Source organism: Mytilus californianus, unplaced genomic scaffold (assembly GCF_021869535.1).
Source record: "Mytilus californianus isolate M0D057914Y unplaced genomic scaffold, xbMytCali1.0.p SCAF_5, whole genome shotgun sequence".
Taxonomy (NCBI): domain Eukaryota; kingdom Metazoa; phylum Mollusca; class Bivalvia; order Mytilida; family Mytilidae; genus Mytilus; species Mytilus californianus.
Genome location: NW_026262701.1, coordinates 9236721 through 9249266, shown reverse-complemented (window position 1 = coordinate 9249266; position 12546 = coordinate 9236721). Strand labels below are relative to the sequence as shown.

The window sequence follows — 12546 nt, the reverse complement described above, 5'->3', positions numbered from 1 at the left end:
CACAAAAACGACTTAACCCTCTAGGGATGAAAGTATATCGCAAGCTAATATATAGTTTCATATTAGTGATGTTTAACATTTTGTATGTCTAAACTAATGAGCATTCAATGAGACCTCCACGTGTGTTCTCTAAAGAAGGGATTCTAAGTACGAGCAGTAATAAAATGTCAACAAGTAAGTCTATGTCATGAATAATTTAAATCAAAAAGTTAAATTGTGGAGTTTAAAAGTCGAATTTAATTATATCACTGTATATTTAAATGCGTAGGTTTTTGAATAAACTACCTTTGTATGTGATTGTATATTTAAACGGCCTGTGTGTTTTCTGAGATTTAAGAATAAAGATTTGAAAATAAGGGAAAGGTGTTAAAATACAATTCTAAATGTTATCTTTATACAGATCTACACAAAATTTACATGTAATTTTAAATCATCCAAAAATTAATTACATTAAACATGTAAATACCTGCTCAGGTAAATATGTCAAACTGGTCTTCTTAGGTGTGTAATTTATAGAGAGATGAGGATTCTGATTTATGTGTTGGCCAACATACTGACCGCAAGTCTACCGGACTGAATGAAAATTAAGCTTCGGTGGCTGGCTTAAGGTCGAAAAAAACTTTTAACGATTTTAAAAACTGTGAATTATTAGTTGATAAATGGATAAACAAGGGATAATACAAGTTAATGTAAGTACTGTTACATGTTATGTGTCTTTATTGACGTACTTTGTTTGACGTCAAAACATTGAAATATACTTAAAGTAAACAAAACAATAATTTTGATTATATGATAGTTAAATGAGGCAACCTCCACCGTTAAGGATCTGTGGATGCAACAACTGTTTCTTGAGAAAAAAGGTAGTGATGCTGGAAAGGACATTCCTTTTAGTCAAAGGAATAGGCAAGATCATTTAAGATAAGACAATGTTTCAAAAAAAAATCTCAGCTGCAAGAAACTTTGGAAAAGGGGTAATTGCATGCATTGTCTTATCTCTATTCTACAAGTTACTTTATAAGCTTATTGTATTTATATTTGTTTACCTATTTTTCCTGTTTCATTGAATCATCACGGGTGTAAATACTAATGTATTACCATGGTTTTAGCAGAATATCATTTTACAGACTTATAACGATATTTTTCTGGTTACTTCACAAATTTTATTGGCTAGGGAAGACCAGACTGGTCTAATAGAGTATGTGTTACCTTTGTATCCTGTTCAGCTCCAAATGAAGCATCTTCGTATAAGGTCTCCTAATTTAAACAATTTTGTGTGTTTTACAGTTTCTGGAGAAAACAATGTACATTTATCTTGCATTCATAATAAAGTTTTTAGGTCGAATCCTCTAAAAATGTTTCCTAATGCTTTTTGGTCTTAGAACTGACTCTTCCAACCTAAACGTTACTCGTCCTGGTAAAGTATATCTACAATAAATAATAGATGTGGGATATACGTAAATAAGATAGCAATCTAAAATAACCCCAAAAGACGTCTAGAGGGGAACATACAGAATTTTCAATTCAACTTTTACTTAAAAATTGCCATTTATAGACACCAACGTTACATGTATACTGCATGTTGAGTTACTAGGTACAGACATGATATGACCTGAACGGAACATGTAGAAAATGTTGAACATGGTATTTAATAGCTTCAAAGAAGTCGAGAGGGACTAAAGGGGTACCTTCGACGACAACTAAAAATGAAAAGAGCAGGACGCCACACCTTGTGCAATGTCCAAGGTTAATTGTTTACAGATTTAAAATGCAGAAATAATCCGAACTTAAAAGAAATATAAAAGTCGTGTTTCAAGTTGCAAATTAGACTAATTGATACACCACCTCCCTTCAAAAGGAAAAAAGCAAGAAGCAATGATTCAAAAACAATATTGTTATTATAACAAGAAGAATGAGAATTTTATTATTCTAATCAAGAACCCATAAAGGGCATCATTTTACAACAGCAATATGCACAATATGATTGGGAAAAAAAACATAAACAAAAAACAAGTACCTAATATAATTCTATAACATTTATTGCTACGTGATCACATACTTCAAGTCATGCTCAACAGACATTGTGAAATTTTTTTTAAGAAGTTTACATTTTACACGTGCCTGTCCAAAGTCGAGAACCTCGTAAGTGGATGTCATTAGTCATAAAGTGTTTATGTCACTTTGGAAAATGTGTTGTTGCAGATCTCTCATAGTATCTGCTAATTTGGTCGCTACTTTTCTAACTTGGGGAGATTTAGAGCTTGACACAGTGTATAGACATCTATCCATTGTCGAAGAACGTAAGTTGATCTCTAGATGTCTTCTGGTCACTCTGTGTCGTTGGACTGCTATCTCTAGATGTCTTCTGGTCACTTTGTGTCGTTGGACTGCTATCTCTAGATGTCCTCTGGTCACTTTATGTCGTTGGACTGCTATATCTAGATGTCTTCTTGTCACTTTATGTCGTTGGACTGCCAACTCTAGATGTCTTCTGGTCACTTTATGTCGTTGGACTGCTATCTCTAGATGTCTTCTTGTCACTTTATGTCGTTGGACTGCCAACTCTAGATGTCGTCTGGTCACTTTGTGTCGTTGGACTGCTATCTCTAGATGTCCTCTGGTCACTTTATGTCGTTGGACTACTATCTCTAGATGTCTTCTTGTCACTTTGTGTCGTTGGACTACTATCTCTAGATGTCTTCTGGTCACTTTGTGTCGTTGGACTGCTATCTCTAGATGTCTTCTGGTCACTTTGTGTCGTTGGACTGCTATCTCTAGATGTCTTCTGGTCTCTTTGTGTCGTTGGACTGCTATCTCTAGATGTCTTCTGGTCACGTTGTGTCGTTGGACTGCTATCTCTTGATGTCTTCTTGTCACTTTGTGTCGTTGGACTGCTATCTCTAGATGTCTTCTGGTCACTTTGTGTCGTCGGAATGCTATCTCTAGATGTCTTCTGGTCACTTTGTGTCGTTGGAATGCTATCTATAGATGTCTTCTGGTCACTCTGTGTCGGACTGCTATCTCTAGATGTTTTCTGGTCACTTTGTGTCGTTGGACTGCTATCTCGAGATGTTTTCTGGTCACTCTGTGTCGTTGGACTGCTATCTCTAGATGTTTTCTGGTCACTTTTGTCGTTGGACTGCTCTAGATGTCTTCTGGTCACTTTGTGTCGTTGGACTGCTCTAAATGTCTTCTGGTCACTATGTGTCGTTGGACTGCTCTAGATGTCTTCTGGTCACTTTGTGTCGTTGGACTGCTATCTCATTCACGTATACCCTACTTTTCCCTTTATTCATAGTTAAGTAACAGAATTTTCTATAGGATGCAGAGTTATTTAAACGTGTGGTAACTTTGTAAGACGGTTATTATTTAGGTAAATGTTGATAAATGTTGGTCATTCCAATCTATTTTTTTTTTATTTTTCATTGGTTTTGTTATAGTTAATTTTGGTTGTTTCCGCTGAATGAATTATGATTTTTTTTTTAATATTTGGGAGATGCATATTTTGCAGTCTGTGACCATATATTGGTTCCCTTATCAATAGAATAACGTAGTAAAGTTTGTAGTTATCTAAGCTTTAGAAATTGCCTTTAATGTTTAGATTTTAAACAATGGAGAATCAAAAGATATAAGAATATTTCGAAAATTACAAATTCAAAATATCAAAAAGTTGTTGCAAGTTGTAAGTAAAACCAAGTAAAATATGTGTACTGTGACTACAGGCACGGTTGATTGAACTGGTAGACATTGATTGATAGGATAATTTGTTTCAATTTATCTCTTCCTAGTCTGATCTGGGTAAACATTGCCGTATTAATGATCATGGAATAACCTACCAATTCAGAATCTAAAAGTAAGTTTAGACTCCTAAAACTATGTTTAAGACACAATATATATCAACAGCATCAACTGAAATCAAAATTATTTCAAATTCTAAGTGTTGCTTTTTTAAGTGTTAAAACACATTTATCAAACTTTATGACACACAAACTTGTCCCTAACCTTTAAATACATTAACTTTTGAATACATTATTCGTGTAGGTAATATTCACATTGTCTTAAGAAGCTTCAATTGAATGAAAAATGATAATTGTATTATAAGATGAGAAGTTCAACGACTTCTATTCTAATAAATTAATTTCGGATAGAAAGGTTCTATTTTAATTTTTAGTTGTACTGTGTTGACATGAATATTTAATTTTCTCATGGGCTCAAAATCTAACAATTTGTTCCTATTTATATCTAAGCAAAACGCTTTAACATTAATAAGCTAAATAAAAATCAGAGGTCAAAGCAGTTTTAAGAGGTTTTTAATAATTTGAAGTATATTTTACACTTCATAATTACTTATACTTAACCAGGTTTTGGCCAATTACGGAAGCAATAGAGGTGATTTAAAATGTCAATGATTTATAGTTAGATCACCAAATGTTAGCTAACTAACGGTAAGAATATTATGTGTAAAATTTTAATCAATTTGTTATCATTTTTTTACGGGATTTTAGTTTAATTATGAATTCAATGTTTCAATATGTATTTGTTTTATTTTTATTTTTTTAAAAGTTTTTATCATTCTCAAAACTATTTTATATAATTATGATAGTATTAACCGTTATGGTAAATTGTGTAAAAAAAACTTTCAGATTTTTATGTTTTTATTGGTGTAGATATTATTCATATAATGTTTTTTTTTTAATTATTTACTTGTTATAAGAATCAGTCCAGAAATTTCTTTACCAATCTATGTTATTCTTTAAAATAATTAAGTTTCAGTGTATATCGAATGATAAGTGTAAATAGTTAAAAACTCTGAGCTAATCTTTTCCGCTCTTTATCACTATTTTAATATTTTTTTTAATTTTTGTTTGTTTATTTCAAGCAAGAAGTAAATCTGACATAATTATAGAATTTCAGGTGTTAAATGGTTCATAACTTGACAGCACATTTAATCATTAGAGTAAATAATTTGATGTTTACATTTATCTGGAGGCAACCAACATATAATCCTGTAGCCAAATAGTTACACTGTCCAAACCTGATCTTTTAACCTTATGATCCGACCAATGTTGTGATCTCTATGGATTTATCTAATTAAAACTTTATTTACCCATTACACGGAATTTATACAACCACGAAATAATTTCGTATCAGTAGAGGGATTTGGAAAAACTGGATCAATTCTAATACCCGTCATCTGCAGTATGTTCAAATATGAACAAGTCCGGTTTAGGCGTACGGAAGCGTGTTAGCGCAAAACATTTATATACATATATATATATATATATATGTATCTTCATATGATTGCGTTATAACGCAAACATTGGCGAAATAACGCAAACCAGGGGCGTAGCTAGGTATCCAATAAGCTGTAGGCACAAATTGCGGCAAGGGGTGTGGGGGTCGCGCAAGGCCCCCAGCAGGTCCAGGGCTCTCTGCCCTGGTAGGGGGTTCAGGGGGCGAAGCGAAGCCCCCCCCCCCCCGACGGAAAACGGTTTTCAGCATTTTAGTAGCAAAATTTTGTGTAAAAAAAAAACATTAAATTTACTGGTCATTTTATCATGATAATATACATGAAGAAAAGTTCGAAGAATTATACATAATTTTACAACAACTTCTGACTGATGAATTAAGAGGCAGTACCGCTGAATCGGAAATATAAAAAAAAATATTTACAATATGCATTGCCCAGCGTAGATCAGCGTAGCCCTTTGATTAAGCAGTACATCCTGTTTAGTATTTCATATCATTCCTTTCTGATTGAGAATAATTGATATGTGCGTCTATTGATAACTAACATATTGACGATCCTTCTTTAAAAAAATAGGCACGTAAACACTGACACTACTATATATATAATAATACTATCCTTTGGACTACGCATCGACCATTCATCTTTTGATTCTTAAACCTTCACCCTCCCCCGGCCACACAAACACATACACACACACAGTCGATGCCTCATGCAGAAGTTTTGTTCTGTTCATACTATCTAGCAAAATTTAAAAAAATCATATTTTCTGATATCTTGTACTGTAAAATCCCTACCTTCTTAGGAATTTGAATAATTACACGTAGATCTGAGAGTACTCGAAGTTACTGAAAGCTAGTTGATTGATTGATTAATTGCTAAACGTCAAGTGGCAAATAGTTCATGCATGTTCAGGACAAAAACACATTTACAATAAATACAACAGGAAGGTCCTGTAATAGGGGTCGTCCAAGATGAAGGTCTGGAAATTTGGAAATGCCATGCATTGGAAAATTAGGGTTTATTGGATAGGAACAGAAATTTTGCCTTTCAGCAGACCACCTACGAAACCCTCAAAGAGTTGTTGCAAGTGTTCTAAAAGAGAAGAGAGCGTTGCATTCTCTCTACACTAGGCATCAGATTATTAATTATTATTATTAAACACTGCGTATTTATACATCCCGCACAGCCAAACGGACGCCCAACTTTGGCAAGGGTTTTATTGTAGGTCGGATGAAGACCAAGTGGAAAGCTAGTTGAAAGCCAAAAACAACTAATTAAAAAAAATCATGAATCTAAGAATAAAATGTCAGGGTTTTGAGCATGTTGAGGTTCATTCAAGTACTTGTTGATAGAAGAGAAATGATCTGAAACAAAGTTTTTAGCTTCTATATAAAGTGGAATATAATGACATACAATTCCATCAAATACTCCATTCACTAAGGATAATAGATTAATGTACAAATGACTTTTGATAATTAAGAGTTTTGACGACATCACGTGCATCTACAGATGACGTTGTTTATTTATTTTTTTAATAAAAAAAAATGTTTGTGAAAAAAATTAAGTGTAGGCACGTGCCTAAAGTGCTTAACGGCAGCTACACCCCTGCAAACCTTTTCGAAATAACCCAAACCTTTGAGAAATAGCGTAATAACTCAAACCTTTGCGAGATAACGCAAACCTTTCCATTATAACGCAAACATTTTGATTTTAATTATTCATTAAGTTTTGTATTTTTATAATCAAAAACTATATTGAATTTACATTTTACATTTATTATATAATGTGAAAGCAGTGTTTTGAAAATATCAGCATTTGCAGTTCCGTCTGCCAGTAAAAGTTGGTTGTGATTTACGTAAGAGAAGGACTATGAACACTTAGCAAAATCATTATCATTAAAGAAACATAGGAAAAAGGAATAGACCAGTTTCACATAAGCGACTTACCAACCCTGATCACGAAATCATATCCACGTTTTAGTTTAAATCTTGCGATAATTAACGATATCATAACTTACAGGGGGCTACTGTTGTTGGTTGCAGTAATAGACGATCTGATATGCCGCCTGACTTTGTACCTTTAATTGTCACGAAGAAATGCTTGTATTCATGCTGATGTCGTTCACTTAGCGGGAAGAATAAAATAGATAAGTAAACGGGGGTCACTTCATATCCATATATAAGGTCATAAATTAAGAAGTTAATTAACACCTTAGCCATGTGGAATCCTAGTTTTACCTTGTACAATCTCACCAGGTGACAATTGATAAAAACGTACCCTTTTCTACATTCAGTTTGCTATTCTGAACCGTGAAGTCATTGTTAGGTAAGGTATACTACCCTCCTTTCGAAGTAGCCTAGTCCTACAGACAGATAGGTTGGTTATAACGGAAGCCAGAATCATTTTTATCGGAAAGAATATTCATCTTCAACTGTTGCTACCTGGGAATAGTATACTGTCAATATTAAATGTCCCATATGCTATGCAGCTATTTGGTTAATGAAGTTGTCTCGTCAGTATATGTTCATACATATATCTTTTGATTCAAATGATGCTCGTGTTGCATGAACATGTAAACGCAAACACTTCATCAGGCGATTGTTTTTCCAGGTCTGCATGGTCACTGCTTATCAACCGTTAGCCCCCACTCCATGAATTATCGGTAATTATCGCGTGATTTCATAGTTTGGCTAATTTGGTCAGACATGCGCAGTTAAGTGTGAAACTGGTGTAAAACTTGTATCGCAATTATACACAAATAAACAATGATTTTTGTATCAGAAATTTATATAAATTATACATGAAAATGGATATGGTATGGACAAATTTCAATTAATAAGGCCATGATTTTGAAAATCTTGATTTACGGAAGGTGGCAAAGTAGAGAAGAGTAAAACAAATTTCATACAATTGTGAAGTCAAATGAACAAAATGATCTTTCGGCTTTGAGCTGAATCATTTAGAACGAAACATTTTGAATTTTGATGTAAGAAATCGTTTGTTGAAACCTCAAAATATGGTAAAGATTCTTTGATAAAAAATCAAGAGGTTTAAAATTTTAGTCTAGTAAGGTAGCTATTTAAGATGCTTGGGTAGCAATTTGAATATAGAGTTCATAATTAGAGTACAAAATCTTCATCTTATACATTTATTTCAATAGGGTAGCTTGTTTGGAATTAAACCAATCTTGCACGATACTCATCCGAAAATATGTTAAGTACAGAACAATTAAAACGTAACAAATACTACAAGTTTAGGCTTCAAATCAAAATTGAATCTATTGGCAATAGTTTTGTGGTGATGTAAAGTGAATGTTAGTGTATATACGTATGAGTTGCTAAATATTGAAGGCCAAAAGGTGAACTATTGTTTGTTGATTACACTGATTCCAAGAAGAAAGAGTATAAATTAATGAAATCCCTGCATAGCCATGTATTGTATAGTTGTAAGTAAAGAGGCGTGTAGAAAAATGACTTTATGACAAGAAGTTTTTAAGAAATTAATACTGTAGGCTGTGAGGGTTGCATATACATATGTTTATCAAAAAAATATTATGTCTGGTAAATGTACAACGAAACAACAACAACAACAACAAAAATGCAAATAGAAAGAAAACCCCAATAAAAACATTTTTTTCGGATAAAAATATATTATCCATCAGAATGAGTTGTTCCATGTCTTTAGAAATCCCCGAAATAATGATGAAATTATATATTTATGTATGAAAAAATGAGACGTTGTGTTTTCGCGAATGAGAGAGTAATTCGATGACAAAAATACCAAATGACATATAAAATGAACATATGGTCTTCAACAATGGACATATGTCTTTACTTTACCGGTATGTTATTCTAAAAATGCCCCGAGTCTACACAAGAAATGAATAGATAAAACAGGAATTATCAAATACATGTTGTAAATACTAAATTCTCTAAAGAAAAATCATTAGGTTATAATTTTAGACAACCACTGGCATAGTTTATGATTTAAGCCAGACACCAGAACATAGTTCAGGGGTTAAATAGTTCATTGTAGCATTCAACCAGTCCCCCTTTTTAATTTTGATCAGTTGAATGAAAGTTAGTACACAGAACATAAAATCAGTTCAGACAAGCACTTAACTGTAATCCCGGCATAATAACTAACAAAAGAACAGATATACAGGGGAAAAAATCACTAAATAATACTAAAATAAAAATTAGAACAAGTCCGAAGTACCAAACCTACAATTCTTATATTTGTGGCTGCGTTTTACATTAGTCTCCATACCGCAATATACTGAATTAAACAGCAAGATATGATCTTGCACAATGCCCAAAGTAAATTTGTACAATATTGAAATACAGAAAAAAACAAGGATATAGTTTTGTCTTGTTTCAAACTATAAAAAAGCGAATTGACAACGATCCACCAAAATACCAGACTTAATGATTAACTGACAACAGGTTTATTAAGATAAAAAGAAAGAGTTGAATGTCAATTCCTAAACTTGTTTGCCTCTTTAATAGTGTTACCATTAATTTGAAATATCATTTTGATTAAATGCCTTCATGTTGAATCAAACTTCCATACTTGTAATACAATCAAAAACGTATTGACGAATTAATAGTATGTGTACTCCTACTGTTTAGTTTTTTATTCGTTAAATATAGGAAGCTTTGAAATCTGATGCGCCTCTGCAAACACACGCATATCTAACCAACAAAGGTATGTCATCTATAAATCTGAGAAGCCAATGGAATATAGCCAGTAAATAAAGCATATTCAACATTTTTTTTTCATTTTGCAAACAAATATGAAATGATTTTTCGCACGACCTATATAAAGCTTGGCTATACGAGAGATTAATAACAACAAATAGATACAAGCTGACATTTGAAAGAGAGTAGATAGACGAAGACTTCAAAAGAACTTATAAATACTGCTTTTAACATATGGCTGTTTTAGTTAACTCTCTACGTTATTACTACCTATTGTAGGGAACTTGCACTGTGTAAAAATTGAACATAGACAGACCTGGTTAGGTATTTTTTTTTTTTTTTTGTGAATTTGCCACGCATTATTTTATAATCAAAGTTTGATACTTTTGGATTTCCTATATTCGGTTTCGAGCCACAGAAGACCAGAAATTATAAATTTTCGGATACGAAGTTGATGCACCAAATTAACTTAAAACACATTTGACTCCACTTAAATCTCAATTAGGAACCCTAAAAGCAAACACCAGACCGGATGCAAGATTATATTTAAGCTTAATTCTGTCGAGTAGTTTTTGAAATGTAATTGACAATATAATGCGTTCGTATTAACGGACAAACACAGAGACGTGTATATTTCTATGTGTCGCTAATAGAGGTACGTTTTTATTTGCAGAGGGCTAAAGATTGGTAAAGTATAAGAAACAACTGGTAACTTGAAAAATGAAATACCAGCATTTCTTAGTAACTTGAAGGAAATGCTAGCATTTCTGAAATTCATAATACAAAATACATTTAAGTTTGTTTTTTTTTAAGCTTGAGATGATCTGAAATTTTCTCGTTTGAATTGTTTTACATTTGTCATTTCGTGGCCTTTAATAGCTTACTATGCGGTATGGATTTTGCTCATTGTTGAAAGCCGTACGGTGACCTATATTTGTCAACTTCTATGTCATTTAGTCTCTGGTGGAGAGCTGTCTCATTGGCAATCATACCGCATCTTCTTTTTTTAAGTTTAGAATAATCAAACCAAAACACGAACACGAAAGTCTTTTATTGAAATTTGCATTTTTCTATTTCAGATTAAGAATGAAAAACAACATTGAGAAAAGAAACTAATCTAATTGAAAAATGTCTTCTGCAAACATCACAGATACTCATGCCGAACTCGTTCGTCTAAATGACGAGAAAGCTCTGTTTTATCTACCAGTAATAATTTACATGTTAATCCTCATGTTTGTTGGAACGTTTGGTAATATTTTGGTGTGTTGCGTTTACCTCAGTAAGCAAACAAAAACATCATCACATTATTTCATACTAGCGCTCGCCATGTTGGATTTGCTCACATGTTTAGTAGGAATGCCGACGGAAGTAGCTGATCTTCGATACCCTTATATGTTTTACGCTCCTGCTGCATGTAAACTATTGAGATTTATTGAATCTGTTTCTATTATTGGATCGTCAATAATTCTAATAGCCGTTGCATTTGACCGATTTTTTCGAATTTGTCGCCTTGGAAAACAAGTAACTGTTAAGCACGCAAAAATTGCATGCTTGTTATCTGTTGTCGTCGGAATACTAGCGGCATGGCCAGCATGCATTTTGTTTGGAGAAAAAAGTGTCGATATTGGACTCGAAGGAGTAAATGCTATTGACTGCTCAACCGATGACTCTATGCGAGGTACTGTGTATCCGACAGTTTATTATGGATTTCTTTTCTTGTTATTCATAGGATGTTTCATATTTTTTACTATTATTTACTTGCAAATAGGTCTAGTCATTTGGAAACGTAAGCGAACAAGAATTGGAGAAAAACTTCCAGATACTCCGACGTCAAAAGAGAGACCTTCATCAGACGGTGTGTCAAACGACCCAATAAGTACTGAAATGTCGTCCGGAAATGACGGAAGCTGGGAAAGTGAAAGACGGAAATCGACAATATCTGCACGAAATTTTAAAAAGCAAAGTTCGAAAAACCAGATTAAAGTTACTCGTACGACTGTTGTATTATTTGCCGTAACTGTAGCTTACGTCATTAGTTTCCTTCCATTCCTCATCGTCATGGTTTTAAGGAGTACGAAAAAAGACTTTGAAGAATCCCTGTCGTCTGCTGGTGAAATGCTCTACAAATTTTGCTCAAAATCGTATTTTATCAACAATGCTATTAATCCTTGTATTTACAGTTTTCTGAACATAAATTTTAGAAAAGACACAAAAAATTTGATAAAAAGGATTCTTGCTTCATGTTGTTGTCGGAATAGAGGTGGAACGACGGTTTAACTTATTTGACTCATATACATTTTCAGTGCAATAAACCATGTTATTTCATTTCATCTATTAGTATACGTAATAAATAACACTAAATTTCGATCTGTGTTCTGTTCGTGAATAGTGTGTAAGAAATGAATGCTTCTTTTTATAATTTTATTGGGTTATAAAAGCGTTGATCGTGCGCACATTTTTAGAATGAAGCGCGGAACAAAATGTGCTTCGGTCAACGCTTTTACGCCCCAATAAAATAATAAAAAGAAGCATTCAATTCTTAAATAAAGAGTTTGTAGCAACACCTGGTTTCGGTGTTTGTGTATATAAAAATAAGAA

At 33.1% G+C, this 12546-nt stretch overlaps 1 protein-coding gene across 1 annotated transcript; it reads left to right on the top strand.

Moving 5' to 3' along the window:
- Positions 1 to 455: 455 nt before the first annotated feature.
- Positions 456 to 12313, top strand: LOC127700577 (orexin receptor type 2-like). Its single transcript, XM_052204128.1, has 2 exons — positions 456 to 689; positions 11028 to 12313. The coding sequence occupies exon 2, from the start codon at positions 11077 to 11079 to the stop codon at positions 12223 to 12225; it is 1149 nt and encodes a 382-aa protein (XP_052060088.1). The 5' UTR covers positions 456 to 689; positions 11028 to 11076; the 3' UTR covers positions 12226 to 12313.
- The last annotated feature ends 233 nt before the right edge of the window (positions 12314 to 12546 follow it).